The sequence below is a fragment of the Heterocephalus glaber genome, unplaced genomic scaffold (assembly GCF_053883595.1).
Source record: "Heterocephalus glaber isolate CG9 unplaced genomic scaffold, H.glaber_assembly_v1.0 deba00001773, whole genome shotgun sequence".
In the NCBI taxonomy this organism is placed as follows: Eukaryota; Metazoa; Chordata; class Mammalia; order Rodentia; family Bathyergidae; genus Heterocephalus; species Heterocephalus glaber.
Genome location: NW_028258463.1, coordinates 8,540,089 through 8,562,100, shown reverse-complemented (window position 1 = coordinate 8,562,100; position 22,012 = coordinate 8,540,089). Strand labels below are relative to the sequence as shown.

The window sequence follows — 22,012 nt, the reverse complement described above, 5'->3', positions numbered from 1 at the left end:
ACTGGAGATCAGTAGCATAAGAAACAGCAAGAACATCACAAACACATGGAAATTAAATAACACTCTCCTGAACAACCACTGGGTTACAGAAGAAATTAGACAGTTTTTACAAATAAATGATAATGCCAGTACAACATATAGGAATCTGTGGGACACAATGAAAGCAGTTCCTTGAGGGAAATTTATAGCAGTGAATCCCCACACTAGGAAAACAGCGAGCTCAAATAAACAACCTAATGCTTGAATCTTAAGCACCTAGAAAAAGAAGAGCAAGACAAACCCAAAGTTCATACAAGGGAGGAAATTATAAAGATCAGAGCAGAAATCAATGCAATGGAGACTAAAAGAACGATACAAAAAAATCAACAAATTGAAGAGTTGATTTTTTCAAAAGAATAAATAAAATTGATAAATGCTTAGCCAACCTTATCAAAAAAAGGAAAGAAAAGGCTCAAATACATGCAGTTAGGAACAAAAAAGATGAAGTCACAACAGATCCAGCAGAAATCCAGAGGATCATCAATACCTACTTTGAGAACCTGTACTCTAATAGAATGGAAAACACAGAAAAAATGGACAGATTTCTAGATACATATGAATTGCCAAAGTTAAACGAAGATGTAAAAATTCTAAACGCCCCAATTACAATCAGTGAAATTGAAAACATAATTAAAAATTTACCAACAAAGAAAAGGCCCAGATCCTGATGGCTTCACTGCTGAATTCTACAAAACATTTAGAGAAGAACTATTGCCATTACTCTTTAAACTTTTCAATGAAATTGAAAGGGAAGCAGTACTTCCAAATTCGTTCCTGGAAGCAAGTACTACTTTGATTCCAAAATCAGGGAAAGACCCAACCAAAAAAGGGAACTACAGGCCAATCTCCCTAATGAACATAGATGCAGAAATCCTCAAGATACTGGCAAACAATACAGAGGGTCGGACCAAGTCGGATTTATCCCAGGGATGTTAATTAGGATGGTTCAACATACGCAAGTCAATAAATGTAATACACTATATTAAGAGTCAAGGACAAAAACCATATGATCATCTCAATAGATGTAGAAAAAGCATTTGATAAAATTCAACACCCATTCATGATAAAAACCCTGCAGAAAATTGGAATAGATGGTCTTTATCTCAACTTGATAAAGGCTATATGAAAAACCAACAGCCAACATCATACTAAATGATCAAAAACTGAAAACCTTCCCGCTAAAATCAGGAACAAGACAAGGATGTCCACTATCACCACTCCTGTTCAATATAGTTTTGGAAACACTTGCCACAGCAATTAGACAACAGAAAGAAGTAAGAGGAATAAAGATAGAAAAGGAAGAAGTTAAACCGTCATTATTTGCTGACGATATGATACTCTACATAGAAGAACCAAAAAACTCTACCAAAAGACTTCTAGACTTAATTGACAGATTCAGTAAAGTAGCTGGATACAAGGTCAACACTCAAAAATCAATAGCCTTCTCGTACACAAATAACAGACTCACTGAAATAGAAATTAGGGAAACAATCCCTTTCACAATAGCATCCAAAAAAATGAAATATCTAGGAATCAATCTAATGAAGGAAGCAAAAGACCTCTACATTGAGAACTACAGCACTCTGAAAAAAGAGCTCGAAGAGAATATAAGAAAATGAAAAGAGATCCCTTGTTCCTCTGTAGGAAGAACCAATATAGTGAAAACGGCCATACTTCCAAAACTGCTATACAGATGCAATGCAATTCCAATTGAAATCCCAACAGCATATTTCACAGAACCAGAGAAAACCATCCAAAAGTTCACCTGGAACCAGAAGAGACCTAGAATAGCAAAAGCAATTCTAGGCAACAGAGTCATGGCAAGGAGTATCACAATTCCCAACTTGAAACTACTACAAAGCCACTGTGATAAAAACAGCATGGTACTGGCAAAGAAACAGACCCGAGGATCAGTGGAATAGATTAGAAGATGCAGAAACAACTCCAGACATACTCAGCTATCTCATCTTTGACAAAGGAGCCAACCATCCTCACTGGAGGAAAGATAGCCTTTTTAATAAATGGTGTTGGAAAAACTTGATTTCAACTTGCCAAAAATTAAAACTAGACCCCCATCTTTCACCATGCACTAAACTAAAATTGAAGTGGATTAATGATCTAAATATTAAAACAGAAACACTAAACTTGCTGGAAGACAAGTTAGGTAGAACTCTTGAAGACATTGGCATAGGAAAGGACTTTATGAACAAATCCTCAGTAGCACGGAAACTAGCACAAAGAATCAACAACTGGGATCTCATCTTATTAAAAAACTTCTGCACTGCAAGAGAAACCACCAACAGAGCTAAGAGATAACCTACAATGTGGGAAAAAAACTTTTTACCAGCTATTCCTCAAGACAGAGGTCTACTATCTAGAATATATGAAGGACTTAAAAAAATCAGACCCCCCAAATTTAAAGACCCAATTCTAAAATGGGCATCTGAAATGAACAGACATTTCTCAGACAAAGAAGTAAAAATAGCAAATAAACATGACAAAATGTTCAACATCACTGGTCATTCAAGAGATACAGATCAAAACAAAGCTGAGATTCCCCCTCACCCGAGAAAGAATGGCTGCTATCATGAAATTAACCAATAACAAATGTTGGCGGGGGTGTGGGGAGAAAGGAACCCTTCTTCATTGTTGGTGGGAGTGCAGGCTGGTGCAACCACTGTGGAAATCCGTATGGGGATATGTCAAAGAACTAGGACTGGAAGTCCCATGTGACCTAGCTATTCCTCTACTGGTTATCTTCCCAAAGGAATTAAAAGAATCACACCACAGTGATACATGCTCACCCATGTTTATAGCGGCACAGTTTGTAATAGCTAAAACTTGGAAACAGCCCAATTGCCCATCAACTGGAAACTGGATAAAGAAGATGTGATTTTTTTATAAAATGGAGTACTACTCAGCCATAAAGAATGAGAAACTAGAGACATTTATAGCTAAATGGATGCACATCGAGTCCATACGCTTAAGTGAAATAAATAGGACATACTTGTTAAATACTGAATAGTTTCTCTGGTGTGAAAAACTAAAAGTGTAAATAAGAATCAAAATGGGGCCGGGGATTTAGCTCACTGGTTCCACCTCCTGCCTTACAAGCAGAAGGACCTGAGTTCGATCCCCGGTTCCAAAAAAAAAGAATCAAAATGTATAACTGGTATTGTGAAATAGGAAGAAAATGTCTAAAGGAATAGGGGAAGGGGAAAGGAAAGAAGGGAAAAGAAAAAATATGAGAAAAGGAAAAACATGGAAACAAAGTCTTTCTAAATAGGGAAGGGTGGAGGGGTTGAAGGGAGGGCAGGGGAATGGGGAAAAAACAAGAACCAAGATACATCATGTAAAGGTACAAGGTCCCAATGAGGAATGTAATTGTATTGTATACCTAAAATGTACCAATAAACTAAATGGAAAAAAAAGAGAGAGACCAGACATATATAATCATCACCTTGTGTCACTGAAATGTGAAATCCCTCTAGCTAGTGTTTGAAAACCATTTCCCGAAAGTACCCAAGGGTCCGAACTCTGTATCTTTTCTGTTTTTAGGGCCACTAGAGATTGAACCCAGAGGTGCTCTACCACTGAGCTACACCCCCAGGCCTTTTTAAGTATTTTTTTGAGGAAGGGTTTTGCTATGTAGCCCAGGCTGGCCTGGAACTCACAGTGATCCTCCTGCCTCAGCTTCCTGAGTGTTGGGATGACAGATGTGTGCCACTGTGCCTAGCTTTTGTACCTTCCTGGTAAAAATACTTAGTCTAATCTCTTTTCACAATTGTAGATTCGTAATAGGAACTATATGTTGTCTCAGATTTTAGTGCTTTTCTTTTTGTTTTGTTTCTTGAGACAGGGTCTCTCACTATATAGTTCAGGTGGCCTTGAGCTCACTATGTAGCTCAGGCTGGCCCTGAACTCATGGCAATCCTCATGCCTCAGCCTGAGTGCTAGGACTACACCTGTGCGCCACCACACCCACCCTTTTTGTTGGTTGGTTGGTTGGTTTGGTTTGGTTTGGTTTTGGTTTTTGAGACAGTCTTTTTTTTTTTTTTTTTTTTTGGTTTGGGACCTTGCACTTGCAAGGCAGGTGGCAGAACCACCGAGCTAAATCCCGGGCCCCTAGAGACAAAGTCTTATATGTAAGCAAAGCTGGCCTGGAACTCATGATCCTCCTGCCTCAGACTCCCAAGTACTGGGATTATAGGAGTGTGCCAACATGCTTGGCTGTGCTTTTCTAAAATGAGCCATTTTTTGTTTTAATTTTAAAAATACATTCAGTGGAATATTATGTGAAATTATGATTTGGAACTGGGCATGATGACATACATGCCTATAATCCCAGCACTCAGGAGTCTGAGATAGGAGGATCACCAGGAGTTCAAGGCCAGCTTGAGGTACATAGCAGGAACTTATCTCAAAAAAAGTATGTGTGCCAGGGATTTAGCTCAGTGGTTCCGTTGCCTGCCTTACATGAGCAGGGTCCCGAGTTAGATCCCTAGTATTGGAGAAAAACAAAACACAACAAAATTATGATCTGGAAGATTAATTGGTGAAATGAAAAGTTTCTTATAAGTCAGGTGTGGTAGTGCACACCTGTGATCCCAGCACTGGGGAGGCTCAGGCAAGCGGATCACCTTGAGTTCAAGGCCAGCCTGGGCTACACATTGAATTCAAGGCCAGCCTGAACTATGTAGCAAGACCTTGTCTCAAAAAAAAATAGGGCCAGGGATTTAGCTCAGTGGTTCTGCTGCCTGCCCCACAAGTGCAAGAAACCGAGTTTGATCCCTGGTACCAAGAAAAATAATAAATAATAATTTCTTGTAAGGGAAAAAAAAGTTGTGTCCACTACACTTGTAATGAAATGAAAGTGTTATGCCTATGGTAAAAGTTAAGGGGATTGATAAAATAATAATTGTTAGAAATATGCAGTGGTTTTAGGTATAGAAATAATTATGCATAAGTAATAAAATATTTATATCTTACTCCTTTGCCACTAGTTATATCCATAAATATTTTTAAACTATTTTTTGGTTGATTGTAAATGGCCTGTGGGAATAACTGCAGGTAGTGATTTACCTCACTCCAGATGTCAAAAGGAACTGCCCTTATTGCATCTTTTGCTCTGGTAATCTCATGGAATTTGTTGATTAAAGGATCTCGTTTTTCCTGGAGTGTCTGCAACATAATTAGAAAAATATGATTCTTCCCGAAGATTAAGATTCAGGATCTGAAATTGTTAGCGTGCCGGGGCTCTGAGCTCCGAGATTCTACTGTTCACTTGCTTCAGACATAGTAAATATCTCTGTAAACCTGAAGCCACTCACCGAGGCTGGGCATGGAAACCTAGCCATTTTCCCTTTCTCCCACGTTCTTCTCACTGTCCTCACTTTGGCCCTTACTGTTGCAAGTGTCTGTTTTGTTTTTCCTCTGCATTTATTTAGACAAATGATTTCTACCTTATGGGCTATGTGCATTAATTCACGAATGGTACTTGTTTTCATCCAGGTGTATCTAAAACCAGAATTCATTTTACATATGTGAAACATTGATTTAAGAAATAAATTAGGAGGGCTGGGGATTTAGCTCAGTGGTTTCACCACCTGCTGCGCAAGCACTAGGACCCGAGTTCGATCCCCAGTACCAAAAAAAAAAAAGAAGAAAAGAAAGAAAAAAAAAACAGGTGAAAGAAATAAATTAGGAGTATGTAAGAGTGCCTATTGGATATCTTTGCAGTTAAACCTCGGAACAGTTGGGTTCTACCGGACCCAGTACAGCTCTGCCATGCTGGAAAGCTTGTTACCAGGCATTCGGGACCTTTCTCTGCCCCCCGTGGACCGACTGGGATTACAGAATGACCTCTTCTCCTTGGTGAGCACCTCTGGCTGAGTGATCTGATGGGTTTTGTTGATTAAAGGGTCCTGTTTTTCCTGGAGTATCTGAAACCTCATTAGAAGAATATGGTTCTTCCTGTAGGTTAGCACCTTTGGGTCGAGCGCAAATGACAAATTATTGCTTAACAAAAGATTGAACCTAAGTAATTTGCTAGAAACAAATCCCATTTCACTACCCCTAAGTTAGTTTTTTTTTCCATAACTATCTTTAGTTCTTTTATTTCAGTAGACACAAATATGAGCTTTGGGGAAATTTCCCTACTGATATATTTTTTAAATAATTCAGAGTGATTTTCTGTTCCTCTAAAGTAATAGTTGTACTTTGCTGGGAAGGCTAGAATTTTTTAACATTTGTTATTACTCAGATTATAGGAGATAGTGCATTAGTTTCAAAATTAATGGTTGTATTTGGCTTTGTTTCAGAAAGGATTTAAAGAGCAGTTAGAATTATGTGCTCCTGCCGGGTGTGGTGGTGCACACCTGTAATCCCAGCACTCGGGAGGCTGAGGCAGGAGGATCGCCATGTGTTAGGCCAGCCTGGAATACACATGGAGTTCAAGGCCAGCCTGATCCATATAACGAGACCCTGTCTCAAAAAACCAAAAAAAAATAAAAAGAATTATGTGCTCGTTACGACTTCCAACACTGGCTAGGTACTTTCTGGATGTCTTTGACTATGAAGAAATTGTCACGTTCCTCCTAGTTTTCCTTTAAATTGGACTAGAAATTCTCCCTGCCCTCTGCAGTCACTGGTTTTGGACCCTCTTCTGTGTACTCACAGAGCGGCACTGACGAACCAAGCCTCTCTGCTGAGCTTCTCGAGAGCCAGACCTGTCTCAGAGTGGGCTCTGTGCACTTGGCTGCTGCAGCACGAGCCCTCTCTGGGAACTCAGTTCTCCAGTGCTGAAAGGACTGTGAACCTGAGGCTCCTTCCAGCTTGTGCTCTTTCAGAAACGAGTGAGGGAGAGCTGATATATCACAGTTTGTAGGTCCAGCTTTGAAAGAGCCTCTGTCAAGAGGCAAAACCTCAACTATTTTTGCAGCTTTTCTGAAAGTATGAAAACTTTCAAAACAAAAACAAAGCCAAGGCCCGAGAACCTGAATAGGAATAAGAAATTAACTGGTTTGTTGTTGTTCCCCAATTATGGGAGCATAGTGTCATTTTTTAAGTTCTTATTTTATAAATAGCAAAGAAATAAGGGATGATGTCCTAATAGGATTTTTATTCGAATAGCATTCTGCAGAGGTTAATTTATAGTCTCATTTCCTTAAAGCAGAAAGTTACTAGCACTAGATAATGCTGAAAATACATGCTTGCTTGGTTTGTTTTGTTTGAAGACAAGGTTAATTTGTGTTTTTTCCTATCCCAGGCTCGAGCTGGAATCATTAGCACTGTAGAGGTTCTAAAAGTCATGGAGGCTTTTGTGAATGAGCCCAATTATACTGTATGGAGCGACCTGAGCTGTAACCTGGGGATTCTCTCAACTCTCTTGTCCCACACAGACTTCTATGAGGAAATCCAGGAGTTTGTGAAAGATGTCTTTTCACCTATAGGGGAGAGACTAGGCTGGGACCCCAAGCCTGGAGAAGGTAATGGATGTACTGATTTCAAGAAGAATCAGTTAGGAATTGGCACTTTTTTATTCACCTGTAGTGAACAGGTTAATTAGGCTGGGACGGTAGCCCAGTGATAGAGCTCTTCCCTGGCATGTGTGAGACCCCAGGTTCAATTCTTAGCACTACCAAAACACACAAAAAAATCATCTTTGTGTATCACTGGATGTTACTGTATATTCATTCGGCTATCCAGAAATTAAGACTGAAGTCTGATCCTGCTGGTAATGTTACATGGGTCACAGCATAGAAACAGTAGTGCTTATATATGCTCATGGCTAAGTAGGATTTGTGTGCAGTGATGAAAATAAAGATCTACAGAGTTCCAAAGGCCCATTTATAGTCAAGAAAAGTTAAAGGGAATTTCAGGTGGCTTAGATTACCTAAATAGCAGGCACCTTATGTTTATATTACCATAAATACCAGGCATCTTGCAAAGGTGCTAAGAGACACAGGGACTCACTTTCTAAATGAAGGAATTTAATTGCTTTCTATGTGTGTTTCTCTTCCATGATTATTTCTGTAGTCATGTTTACTCTTTGTGATGTCATTTAAATGTTGAGAGTGGTGATTTGAAGGGTTTCAGTATAATTATTGTCACTATCTGCTAATAACTAAAGGTGGCGCTTTCTCCTAACAAATCTTAATCCGGGAGCCTTCTGAATAAGGATAGCAATGCCTATCACCCTGTGTGGTTCATTCATCCAGCAAGTATTTATGGAGCTAGTGAATACCAAGTGCTGTTCTAAAAGCAGGCCATGTGGTAATAAGCACAGCGTTGGCAGATAGCTACCATGTATCATAAAGAGAAGCAAAGCGGGGTAAGGTAAATAAGGAGGGTGGGGCCAGTGTTTATAGAGTGGGTGGGGAAGCCATCGCTGAGAAGGCGATCTTTGAGCATGAGGGAGTCTGGGGGAGCGAGTAACAGACGTGTAAAGGAACAAGGCTGGTCCGGTCGGCGTGAGTGAGGAGCAGGGGACGCGGGAAGCAGATCAGACTCGGAGGACCTCGGGATGTAGGCAGAAGTTTCCCACTTTGACATTTAGTGAAAGGAGATTCTGCTGAGGCATGTGGGCGGAGGAGCTTGATTTGATTTACCCGACCGAAACGTGAAGAGCCGCCTGGAAGGGACACCTGCGAAGGCTCTTCTCCATCATCGCTGGTGGTGCTGCTCGCCCCGGCGCTGATGGGCAGTGAGTTTTGTGGGGTTTGCTGGCAGACTGTGGTGGAGAGGCCATCGGAGACTGCTGTAGAGCACTCTGGGGGCAAGGTGATCAGGAGTTTTTTCAGGGCACAGTGATTTGCCGTCTTAGATATCAAGCGGATGTACCTTTGGGAGTCACTGGCATGGGTTGGAAAGAGATCACCTAGGGCATGGTGGGGAACCTATGGCACGCATGCCACAGTGGGCCGTGTGTATCTCTTGATAGCTCTGAAAGGTTCGCCATCACTGGCTTAGGGTGTATAGGTGGGAAAACGAGTTCTGAGATCCAGGTCCCAGGATTTAGAGATTGGGATGAACAGGAAGAATCAGAAAGGAGGCTGACTGGTGAGTCGGGAGGCAAGCTAGGAGGGAGAGGGGACTCGGCACTTGGGGAAGCAGTAGTTTGAGGGAAGGGGATCCATCAGGGTAGTAGAGGAAAGGAGGGAGAATTGGTGATGGGATTTGAAAGGTTCTGTTGGGTGGTGGGAAACTACACTGGGCTTCCGTAATGGGAGAAGGAGTGGAGACAGCACATGTAGACAACTTTTTAAAGGAGTTTTATTAAAAAGAGGATTAGAGAAAGGGGGATTAACCTGAGAGATGTGGGATCAAGGAAGGAATTTTCTTTTTTTTAATTGGAAGGTTGGGGGGGGGGGTTGGTCCTGGGGATTGAACTCGGGACCTTGCAGTTTTGAGGCAGGCGGCGGAACCACTGAGCTAAATCCCCAGCCCTGGAAAGTTTTTTTAAGAGGTTTTTTTTTGTTTTTTCATTACTGGAGCTTGAACCCAAGGTCTTCACACTGTGCCACATTCTCACTTTTTTTATCTTTTACTTTGAGGCATGGTCTAAGTCGGTAAGTTGCCAAGGCTGGGCTCAAACTTGGAATCCTCCTGCCTCAGCCTCCTGTAGTGCTGGGCTTATAGGTGTGCGACACTTTGCCCAGCTATGAATTGGAAGATTGTGTCCCATTTTTCCCAGTAAAAATAATGAGGTGGTATTTTTTTTAAGTGTGTGTTATAAAAAAAAATTTTTTAATAAAAAATAAAAAGTGTATGTTGTGGGCTGGGATTTAGCTCAGTGGTTTTGCTGCCTGCTGCGCAAGCACAAGGACCCGAGTTCGATCCCCAGGACAAAAAAAAAAAAAGTATGTTGTGAGAAAGAGGAGGGTGTTATTGCTGGAGTGACAGGTGAGTGAGCGGGGTGCAGGGCGCACAGTGGGGGAAAGGAGTGGCTTCTGACAGGACCACGGGTCCTCAGAGACGGGATGGGATGGTGCCAGTGCAGGCAACCAGCACATTGAACTGCTCTTTCGTAATAAGAACATGCTAAATCTTTTGAACTCAAAAATGATCTAGGGAAAATGGCTCTAGTTTACCAGCTGTACAGGTGAGAGAATAAAATAGTAAAAGATGCTTTGTATTACACAGCAAGTCAGCACCAGAGTTAGTACAAGACCCAGTTGTAGCCAGGCGTGGTGGCCCATGATTATAATCCCTACACTCTGGGAGGCTGAGGCAGGAAGATTGCAAGTACAAGCCCAGCCTGGGCAGTTTAGCAACTTAGAGATACCCTGGCTCAGAATAAAGAAGAGCTGGGGCTGTAGCTCAGGTTTAAGGCCATGAGCTCATCCACAGAACACCACCACCACAAAAGATAATTATAAATTGCTTCTTACAGTAAATGTCAGAATAGTGTCTACGAATCTGTTGCTCTCCTAGTAAGCCTTCCTAAACTTATTTTTTATTGAGTTATGATTTAAATATAGCAAAATGCATAATTTGAGTGTTCAGTTCAGTGACCTTTGACAAATGCATGCAGTTCCATTCCTAGAAACCCAGGCCCTTCCTGGTCAGTCTCTGGTGCACATGACCCCCCTGCCCCAAGCTGAATATTGTCTCTTCTGCTTTATGTAAATGGAATCTTGGGATGTGTTCTATTCTTACATTCGGCTTCCTTTGCTCAATATAATGCTTTTGAAAAACATCCAGGTTGGTTATTCCTATTTATTGCTGAGTACTATTTCATTGTATGAATGTACTGCATTTTATTTATCTGTACTATTGTAATCCATCAGATTGCTGTACTAATACTTTTTCAAGATGAAATCCACAAACCATGAAGTTAGTCTTCTCAAAATGTACAGTTGAGTGGTTCTTAATGTACTCATGAGACTGTGCAGCCATCACCACCCTCTAATTTCAGCACAGTTTCCGGGCCTCGTGCCCATTGGCAGTCACTGTCCCTTCCTGGGACCCACAAATCCTTGTCTCCTGGTTTGCTTGTCCTGGGGGTTTCATGTAAATGGAGTCGTACAGTGTGTATCTCTTTGTGCCTGGCTTCTTTCATTTTCCATCATGCTTTCCAGATTCACCCGTGTTGTAGCATCTAGCAGTATTCCATCGCTTTTTATGGCAGAATAGCACTCCACTGTGTGGATACAGCACAGCCCATTTCCTGTATTAGTTGATGGCATTTGGGCTGGTTCTACTTTTTGGTTATACTGAATTTGGCTAGGAACATGTGTGCAGGTTTTTTGTGTAACATATGCCTTCATTTCTCTTGAGTAAATACTTAAGAGTGAAGTTGCTAGATCGTGTGATAGCCCCATATTTAAGGGGTGGAAGATCTGCCAAACTGTTCTTTGAGTGACCACATCATTCTGTGTTCCTACCAGCAGAGCCGGAGAGCTCCAGTTTCTCCACATCCTTGCCACACTTATCATTGTCTGTCCCTCTGATTACAGCTGTCCTAGTGGGTGCGAAGTGATATCTCATTGTGGTTTGGATTTGCGTTTTCCTAATGACAGTGATGTTGAATGTCTTCTTATGTGCATACCTAGGCCCAGTATGGGGTTCTGAACTTTGAATCAACCCTGCATGACGTCACCTTCTCCTCACATAATCTTTAATGGCGTAATTAACTAGCCTGGGTGAGAGTGTAATGAATTCAGAGTTTGGAGTTTTGAGACAGAGGACTGTATGTACTTCAAGCTGGCCTTAAATCCACTCTCTAGCCAGGCTGGCCTTGAACTAACTGTGCTCTTCCTCCTGCCTCAGCCTCCCAAGTTCCCAAGTGCTGGGCCCACAGGCATGAGCCACTCCACCTGGCAAGAGTTCACATTTGTGACCATGATGAAGTCAGCAGAGTTGTTTGCTTGTCTAGTCTGTCTAGTGCTCCCTTTTCCTCTTAGGACTCGATAAACTCAAATCAAGTTTCTCTCAAGCATTAGGGTATTATGTTTGTTCAGGATTGTAGGTTTGGTTTAACACAATTATAAAATATTGAGGCTGGGCATGTTGCATGCCTGTAATCCTAGCACTCAGGAAGCTGAGGCAGGAGGATTGCAGTGAGTTCGAGACCAGCCTGAACTACCTACCGAGACCCTGTCTTCAAAAAAAAAGGTAAATTTTTAACCACACACATGTTAAGTAGTCCTGTGTCTTCTACTTCTTGATCAGGTCATCTAGATGCACTCCTAAGGGGCTTGGTTCTGGGAAAACTAGGAAAAGCAGGACATAAGGCGACATTAGAAGAAGCCCGTCGGCGGTTTAAGGACCATGTGGAAGGGAAACAAGTTCTCTCCGCTGATCTGAGGAGTCCTGTAAGTTTGCAGATTGCTTCCCTTGACTTCTGGGTGCTGTAGCGCTCTGTGAAGCGCAGAGCTTTAATAGTAACCACAACTGACCAGAAGCCATGTCTGGCTCCACTGGAGGACAGGCCATGCAGTGGCCTAGAGCCAGCACTCTGTGCCGCACCCTGTCACAGCTGTGAGCTCTCTGTCACCACCAGTCCTCGCCTCCAGGGGCCTCGGGGCTCTGGCTTCTCGCTGGGGTCTATGTATGCTGTACTCGTACACACAGCTCTTTACGGTTATCTTTTCTTTTCTTTTTTTTTGGTACCGGGGATTGAACTCCGGTCCTTGCGCTTGCGCAGCAGGCAGGGAAACCACTGAGCTAAATCCCCGGCCCCTTATGGTTATCTTTTCACTGGCTCTGTCTTTCTTACATTAGAGTATTTGAAATAAGATACATGGACTGAAATGAGTCCCTCTGTTCCTCCGTTCTCTCGTAGGTTTACCTGACTGTTTTGAAGCATGGTGATGCAACTACCTTAGACGTTATGCTGAAGGTGAGCGAATGTAAAAATGGTTCCCTTTCCCTGCCTTTGATCACAGATGGACAGAGTGCAGCTTTAAATGGTATTGAAAAATATCCTGGCAAATGAAATACATGTATATTGCAGCCATACAAATATTAAGGAACTAGCGGGGAGCTGGGGATGTAGCTCAGTGGTAGAGCACTCACCTGGCATGTGCAAGCCTCTGGGTGACATCCCCAGCACCAAAAAAAGGGTATAGTGGTGCACACCTGTAATCCCAGCAGCAGGCTGAAGCAAGGAAGATTGTAAATTCAAGGCCAGCCTGGACAACTTAGCAAGGTTCTCTCTCTAAAAAAAAAAAAAAAAGCTGGGGAACGGCTCTGGGCTAGCATGCATGAGGCCCTGGGTTCAGTCCCTGTAGCCTCTCCCCCAAAGGGCTTGGGGCACAGATGCACGATCTTGTCTCATGGTTTTGAGCTGGGCTAGGGTCCCTTATAAATGAACAGGAAGTGAACTTGCCCTCATAGCCGCTCTCGTCTTTCCAGCATAATTGGTACAATAATTAACTTGAGTCTAGGCAAAATACAGATAAAACTTTGTATGTCTTTATAATAGTAGCAACCTATTTAAAGGTTTTGTTCTGTTTTTGCAGTACTAAGGATTGAACCCAGGGCATTCACACTGAACTATAACCCCAGCCCTTTTTGTATTTTTAATTTTTTTATTCTATTATTATTATTTGGGGAGGGGTACCCAGGATCAAACTCAAAACCTTGCGCCTGCAAGGCAGGCATGGTGCCACTGAGCTAAATCCCCAGCCCTTGTATTTTTTATTTTGACAAAAAGTCTTCCTAAATCACTAGGTCCAGGCTGGCCTCAAATTTGCGATCCTCCTACCTCATGAAAGTTTGAATTAACAGTAATACTGTGGAACAAGTACTGTCTCTAGTGCTTGTCCATTCCTGCCAGTCTGTAAGGAAATTACTTGTATAGATGGGCTGCATTAAAGGTGAAGAGACCCAGTCTACCTAACTAGCATCAAATAAATGAGCCTAATACCCAAATCATCTGTCAGACCTATAAAATCTACTTATTAAAAGATCCACCCTGGGGCCAGGGATGTAGCTCAGTGGCACCATGCCTCCCTGGCAAGTGCAAGGTCCTGAGTCCGATTTCTAGTACTGGGGAAAAAAAAGATTCACACTTAGTGCAAAAACAGAGTTCTTTTATTACTTAACACTTTTAAGTATGGTGGGGCATGATTGTAATTCCAGCACTCTGGGAGGCTGAAGCAGGAGGATTTCACGTTTAAGTCCAACATGGGCAATTTAGCAATTTAGGAGACCCTGGAGAGAGAGGTATTTGGGGGGAGACGGGGGTTGGACTGGGGTTGTAGCCCAGTGTGAAGGCTGTGGATTCAATCTCTAGTATTATTTTTTATTTTTTATTTTTGGTACGGGGGATCGAACTTGGGTCCTTGCATTTTCAAGACAGGTGCCGTAACCACTAAGCAATCCCCGGCCCTAGTGTTATTTTTTTAAAAAACACTTTTATGATTCCAAGTGGATCAGAATTGTAAAATCTAGTATTTTAGTTTTAAACAAATCCTATTTAAAGACAATTGGGATGTATTGAAAAATATAAACTTTAAGAAACTATTCTTCAGAGTGTATCAAAATACCCATGTTATGCATGGGCTTCTTTTTTTGGTTTTTTGAGACAGGGTCTTGCTATGTATATAGTTCAGACTGGCTTTGAACTCACTATGTAGTCCAGGCTGGCCTGGACTCATAGCAATCCTCCTGCCTCAGCCTTCTGAGTGTTGGGATTACAGGTGTGCACCACCACGCCTGGCAGGTTTCCTTTATAATAATATAAAAATTATATTTTGCGTTTCAAATAAACATTCAGGTCCCTTTTCACTTTTTTTGTTTTTTCAGACAGCGTTTCCTAAGTAGTCTAGGCTGGCTTTGAACTCACTGTGTATCCCAAGCTGTCCTCAAACTCATGGTGATTCTCCTGCCTCAGCCTCCCGAGTGCTGGGATTACAGTCATGGGCCACCATGCCTGGCTCCTTTTTCACTTTTTTTTTTTTTTAAACAAAATATTTCTGACTTTTATAAGAAACAAAGACATGGTATCCCAACTGTGAAGGCAGTCCTTTTCACTCTTAATAGCCTGTAAATCGGGGCTGGGGATTTAGCTCAGTGGTTCCACCGCCCACCTTGCAAGCAGAAGGGTCCGAGTTCGATCCCCGGTACCAAAAAAAAAAAAAAGTCTGTAAACCTATGCACTGTAACTAATGCAAATGAAACGTATATAAAATGGACTTCTTTGTGTTTTTTAGTCTATTCTGCAAATGTGTGGAAGATAACAGGAATTGTGAAATTTTTGTGGCAGAGACTGACGTTTTCATGTCATGGCATACTGAAGAATTCATACAAGTCTGTGTAGTTAAGAGATTTGCATTTAACACAAGGGAGCTCCCAGTATGTAACTTCACTATGGAAAGAGCTCTAATGAAGGCAGAATCAGGGTTCTTCAAGAAATTATATGGTGAGGGATGAGGATTGTTTTCTGTTGGTAATGTCTGGATAATGAGGTGATAATGGAGCTATTATATGAGATAAATGCTGGGTTAGAGTGCCATCTAGTGGATTTGAGGGGGTACTGGGGATCAAACTTGGGACCTTGCACTTGCGAGGCAGGGGACAGAACCGAGCTAAATCCCTGGCAATAATGCACCTTTTTAAAAATGAGTAATTACAATAGTCAGCTGTTGAACATTTAGATTATTTTTGCCAGAGATTTAGCTCAGTGTCACCGCACCCGCCTTACAAGCACAAGGTCCTGAGTTCAATCCTCAGTGCCAAAAAAAAAAAGATTGAACATTTAGATTATTTTTAGTTTTTTACATAATTATAAATTAAATTGATGCCCTTTAATGGCATAAATAAGATTACTAATTATTATTCTATTCATCTCTAACACAGAACATTAGCCAGATACCAGTGATATAAAGAATTTGCCCATGACAGATTTACTTCTTATATATTGATACTAAACTGCTAAGAACTGATGCCAGCCATTCAGCTAGTGAGCGCCTAGAGCTGGTGACAGTCGTGGCAGCCAGTGCTTGTCAGCCACCCTCACAGGGGTTTTGTGGGAGGGTGATACTGGGAATTGAGCCCAGGGCCTTCACACTGAGACACATCGGCACCCCACTTTATTTTACTTTATTTTATCTTTTGAGACGGAGTCTTGGTAAGTTACCCAGCCCAAGTTCAAACTTACAGTTCTCGTGCCTCAGCCATCTGAGTGCTGTGCCAGCACTCCTGCTACTCTTATCTTTAATGTAATGTCCTGCTAGTATTCCCCAGTGAGGATGCAAAGGAGAAGCTTCCCTTTATTGGAGAAGTTTAAGCACATGCAGAAGTTCCAGAGGAGAGCTTTAACTATCCTCGTCTCTGTCTTTTTCCCCTTGTAGCTTCACAAACAAGCAGATATGCAAGAAGAGAAAAACCGAATTGAAAGAGTTCTTGGGGCTACTCTTATGCCTGAACTGATCCAAAAAGTCCTCACGTTTGCACTTTCAGTAAGTCACAAGGAAGCTGCTTGTAGAGGGAGTTTGGTACCCATCTGTCTGTGGCAGATATCTTTGATTCGACATCTTCTTGGTCTGCCTTGCCCTAGACTAAGGCTTTGCTCCCAGGAAAACTGGCATGTGCTTTTTGTTACTGTTCTCTCCCATGCTGTCCTGGGAGGGGGTGGACCCGAGGCCTACCCTCCCTCTGCCCGCTTCCTGTCTCGTCTCCTCCTCTGCATCCTCAGGTACTGTGTGTGTGCACCTGTCACCCATCACTCTGTGACTGGGCTTTAGGTTACTCGCTCTCTTCCCTGCCAAAGCAGAACGAGCGTCCTCGCCATAGTGACCGCATTGCTGGTTGCACTTTCTGGCACCAGAAGATGCTTTCAATATGCTGGATTTTTAGTTCACTTTTTTCTTCTAGGAAGAGGTACGTCCACAGGACACTGTGTCGGTAATTGGTGGAGTCGCTGGAGGCAGCAAGCACGGGAGGAAAGCTGCTTGGAAATTCATAAAGGACAATTGGGAAGAACTTTATAATCGATACCAAGGAGGATTCTTAATATCCAGACTAATAAAGGTATGTGAACATTTTTGTTTTGAGTAGCTTGCTAATTATGGACGTTCTTGGGTTATTTCCATGATTCACTAGGCCCATGGGTTGTGGTCCTTGGTCTTTTAAGACATTCCTCATGTTGCCAGGCATGGTGGTGCATACCTGTAATCCTAGCTGTTTGGGAAGCTGAGGCAGGAGGATTGCAAGTTTGCAGCCAGCATGGGCAACTTAGCAAGACCCTGTCTCAGAATAAAAACAGGCTAGGACTGTGTCTCACGGCAGAGCACTTGCATACCATACGCAAGGCCCTGGGTTCAGTCACCACTGCCACAAACAAAAGAAGTTTCCTCAGATAGCTCTTGGCTGTGTTCATGGCCCCCTATACCATACCCTGTATAATAAACAGATTTGGGAGAGAACAGAATGATTTGTTTGCAGGTGAATGGAAGTTTATTCTCAGCTTCTTTTCATTTCACTTACTATTTAAAACCTTTGTCTCTTCAGCTGTCAGTTGAAGGATTTGCAGTGGATAAAATGGCTGGCGAGGTTAAGGTAAGGGAAGTACTATGGTCTTCGACTTTTCAGTCCAGTGCATACAAACCCTGGCCTAGCTTTAGCTTTAGTCAGAGCTCTGGGATCACGTACTGTAGTATCCCCTGTGTTTTCTTAGAGAAGAGGCAGCTTAGGTTGTAATCCTCAGTGTCTGGAGAATTTAGGGTTGGCATCACCTTCAAGGGTGTTGAAACATGGTTGGAAAAAGTGAAGCCGTGAGTCAGCTGACCGTGTGTGTGGCTCTGCCGTGCCGCGGCCCTGTCCTCCAGCCTGTTTCTGCACCTGCAGGCTGCGGTGACGGGAAGGCGGTTATTTAGACTGAGCAGCATGGGGGCTGGCACAGAGCAGATTGATACTGGCTCTCCCTCCTTTCCTGTGACCTTCCCATGTCACGGGCGCCCCTCCTCTGGGCCCTCCAAGGGCGATGCTCTGTTCAGTGCAGACCTTGGACCTGGGAAACCTCAGCATCTGCAGAGCATATGTACCTTGATTGGGAAGATGGTAGCTTTCAGCTTTCCGTTGCATTTAAACATGCTCTGACTTTTTTTTTTTTTTTTTTTTGGTACCGGGGATCAAACTCAGGACCTTGCGCTTGCAAGGCAGGCGCCAGAACCACTGAGCTAAATCCCCAGCCCTGCTATGACTATTTTTATTGTGTCACTTTGACTTTATCTTCTCGGAGGCAGAGAGGTTATGAGGTAGGAGTTTTGGAAGGTCTGAGAGCTCCAGTACAATTTGCTTCACTCTGAGCTATAGCAGGAGTACATCTTAAGATTTTACATCTTGAGGAAATAGTCAAAGGCTTGGTCTCTGCCGTTGTTCACTTTGCATCGTGTACTGTTAGGTGAACAGCTGTTGTGTGAAGGTACGAGTTCTGTGAAGCAGAGATGTAAGGAGTTGGGACAGCTGGAAGGGTGGACGGGAGCTGGCTGCACAGAGAATGCGCTCAGGTGGCTTAGGAACAAGGGAGAGAGCCGCCTGCTGGTACATGTGTTGCAAAGTGTCAGCCTGGCCTCCGTGCAGAGAGGCTGGAATGAGGAAGAGAAGAGGTCGGGGAGCTACCCCTCGGGCAGGAGCGACCCCGCAGCTCGAGGTGGGGGTGGGGGTGGTGGAGGACTGAAGGAGATTCCAGAATCGATTGTGCTGATGTGTAATTCACCTGGGTTTACTGAGTGGCTTCTCTGTGTTGTGCCAAGAGAAAGAAGTCTAGGATAATCCCAGGATTTTGTTGTAAGCGCTGGTGCTGTTTGCTGAGAAGGCGCTGGAAGAAGTCAGACCCTGACCCCGACCTGAGCGAGCCGCTCACAGGAGTGAATCACTTTTCTCTTTACGCCCTCGATGACGCCCTGGCAGGGGAGCCCGTCATTTGCTGGCTAGCGATGAAGAGTGGTTTTGTTTTCCATGATACCAGGTGTACTTTGTTAGAAGATGGGTTATACAACTTTTAATCAAGCATTGTGATAACTTAAATAGTTTCTAGGAAAAATGAGAGACTGGGGTATTATTAGGATTACTGCAGCAGTTTAAACTCCTTAGTATTATGTCCCTAAAGAGCTCATCTCTGAGGCAGCCTCGGTGCATTGAGTCCTTCTGGGATGTGCCAGGCGCCCTGCTGTGTGCCTTGGTCAGTTGTCTCTTTAACCTTGCGCAGTCAGTGTCATCCTAAATGGGAAAACTGGGACTTAGAGGCTCACTTACTCCAGGTGCGTAACAGGTCAGCACACTGACCCGGCCGGACTGATGAGTCCAGAGCCTGTCACCAGTCACCGGAAGGTGATGCGCCTCGGGGCGAGGTGGGCAGCAGGCCCTCTGGCTCAGGCTGCTGTTCTGTGTGCTGAGGGAGGGCTCCACATGCAGGCCGAGGAGTCGCGTGCTACAGCCTGAGAGTGCACTGGCCACTCTCAGGAGGCGGCCCTGGGTAGTTGAAGGACAGCAGTGACTACGCTTTGGATTGCTTTCCGTCTGCCAGGCTTTCTTCGAGAGTCACCCAGCCCCTTCCGCGGAGCGCACCATCCAGCAGTGTTGTGAAAATATCCTGCTTAACGCCGCATGGCTGAAGCGGGACGCCGAGAGCATCCACCAGTACCTGCTGCAGCGGAGGGCCTTGCCGCCCGCGCCCGCAGTGTGACTGCCGCCCAGGGTGAAGCCAGCGGCCGCCACAACACCGGGTCCCGCTCCTCACTGCATGGGGACGGGCTGAGGGAGCCGCCTGCGAACAGATTCACATGCCAAGAACTCGAGTCTTCTTTCAAACAGACACAGTGGGGGTTGGACGATGAATGTAGTTAACTGGTTCCTGCTCACACTCCAGAATCAAATTCTATTGAGAAAGGCAAATCAGCAATTCAGCAAAAAAAAAAAAAATTAAAATGTAAATATGATAGTAATAAAATAGAGCATAATGAAACTGTGAAACTTCCTGAAGCCTTGTCAGTGGTAAAAAGTATTTAACACTCTCCTTTTAACAACGGATGTCCTGTTTTTCTAATCTGCCGAGAGGAATCCAGGAGGCTTCTGGGAGGAGAGTTTTGTGAAGTGGGCTCCAGAAGCACCTCAGCTGGAGTGGCGATCGCTGGGATGGCACAGAGGCAGGGGTGGGTGGCATAGTAGAGTCTGTGCATATTCCAAGTGGTTTGTTTTTTCCTTGGCATGGGGACTGACCAGGAAGATACCTTTTCCTGCATAATCCAATCTGAACCAAGGATTGTAGTTTTCCTCCTTGCCTCCCTTCTGTGTGATCCCTTGGCCAAAAAAGAAAAATGTCTAAAACAATAAAAAACCCTTCCCTGTTCTGCGTTTTTCCTCCCTTTAGTTCTTCCCCGACCCCGGTGTCCTTCTTAGAGATGGAGAAATAATGAGGAAACATCTTTCATAGCCACATTAAATAAGAGAAACTGATATACATTTTTTTCTCTTTCTTTTTAAAGATGACATTAAGAACCCTGAAATGCGTGTAGGTGAGACAATAGAAATTAAAGCATTTTAGCCAGGCCTTTTTAAGGAGTTACTCTGCTCAGTGGTCTTCGCTGTGTGGCCGGCCAACCCCTCTTAACAGTATCAGCTGACCTGGCTTCTTGGAGCCAGCGTCACAGCTGCAGCCTACACAGGAGAGGCGCCCGGCCCAAGACAAGATGCAAGCCGTGTGTGCCCCTCCGCTCAGCAGCGCCCTACTAACGAGCCTCTCCTGTCTAAGCCAGTGAGTTTTAACTGAGTCTCATGCCCTTCTTTTATTTTTTTTTCTTATTTTTCTTTAAAAATTTTTTGTTATTAATAGAAATTCATATTTGGTGTGGCTTAACTGTATTTCAGAAGGTCATCAGATTGTGAGACTGCTTCCTTGAAACATTTTTGTGCTATTGTTTTAAAAATAATTAAAAAACAGTTGGCGTTAATAAAAATGTCAATGTGAAATTATGTCCTGATTTCTTTTATTCTCTTTGATAAGAAATTCAAAACATTTCTGTCGGTATGGGTTTAAGTTTTACTACCATATGATTTTCTGAGTTTAAAAAAATGTAAATCATGAATTCTTAAATAGAATTTAAACAGAAAAAAAAGAGTCATGGGATTCCCTCTAAATGAGTTGAGGATGCGCAGAGCCCGGAGCCTCCTGGCCTCCCTCCATGGAGGGTTGTTTTCACCCTGATGCTTTGGGACTGAGGCCTTAATCCAGTGATGACAAACCTTTTAATGCTTTCAGTGATAACAACCTGCTGTGGCACGCGTGCTATAGGTTCACTACCGCTGCCTTAATCCATCTGTTTCTGTGTTGGATTTTTCCCCAGTACTGGGGATTGAACCAGCCCTTTTGCACTGAACTATGTCCCCAGCTCTTTAGTATTTTTTGAGACAGGGTCCTGCCAAGTCACTGCTATGATTTGTATCTAGATGTCCCCCAGAGCCTCACCTGTCCATAGGTGGGGCATTAAAAGGTGATTGGCCCAGCACTTGGGAGGCTGAGGCAGGAGGATTGCAGCAAGTTTGAGGCCAGCCTGGGCTACCTAGTGAGTTCAAGGCCAGCCTGGACTGCACAGCAAGACCCTTCCCCAAAAAACCAAAAAGGGGCCGGAGATTTAGCTCAGTGGTGCCTTGCCTGCATTGCAAGTGCAAGGTCCTGAGGTCCTGAGTTTGATTCCCCGGTACCACAAAAAAAATAAAAAGAATTAAAAAAACAAAGTGTTCACCTGGTGAGGAGGCACAGCTGGCCGCTGAGCCGGGGCGGGTCCTTCCTGTGGAACCAGGAAGTTTCTCTTCCTCCCCAGCTCCTCCCTCTTGCGCTCTTTCCTGGCCACCACCACTTGAGCAGCTTCCCTCCACCCAGCCACTTCTGCCCTGGAGCCACCAACCTTTAAATGGCTTGTGTTGGGTATTGTGTGTCAGGAGAAAGTGACTGAGACAGCCCCTAAATTGCCCAGGCTCGGCTCAGACTTGTGCTCCTCCTGCTTCAGCCTTCCACAGCGCTGGG

At 43.6% G+C, this 22,012-nt stretch overlaps 1 protein-coding gene across 2 annotated transcripts in view; it reads left to right on the top strand.

Moving 5' to 3' along the window:
- The window catches only part of Npepps (aminopeptidase puromycin sensitive), an 87,291-nt gene extending 66,330 nt beyond the window's left edge, over positions 1-20,961 (top strand). For both annotated transcript variants that reach the window (XM_004859555.3, XM_087202252.1), the window contains 8 exons: positions 5,779-5,913; positions 7,307-7,526; positions 12,214-12,356; positions 12,827-12,883; positions 16,341-16,448; positions 16,864-17,019; positions 17,500-17,547; positions 19,517-20,961. In XM_004859555.3, the coding sequence (XP_004859612.1) occupies positions 5,779-5,913; positions 7,307-7,526; positions 12,214-12,356; positions 12,827-12,883; positions 16,341-16,448; positions 16,864-17,019; positions 17,500-17,547; positions 19,517-19,675 (1,026 nt within the window). In that variant the 3' untranslated portion in view covers positions 19,676-20,961. The remainder of the gene's footprint in view (positions 1-5,778; positions 5,914-7,306; positions 7,527-12,213; positions 12,357-12,826; positions 12,884-16,340; positions 16,449-16,863; positions 17,020-17,499; positions 17,548-19,516) is intronic.
- Positions 20,962-22,012: the final 1,051 nt, after the last annotated feature.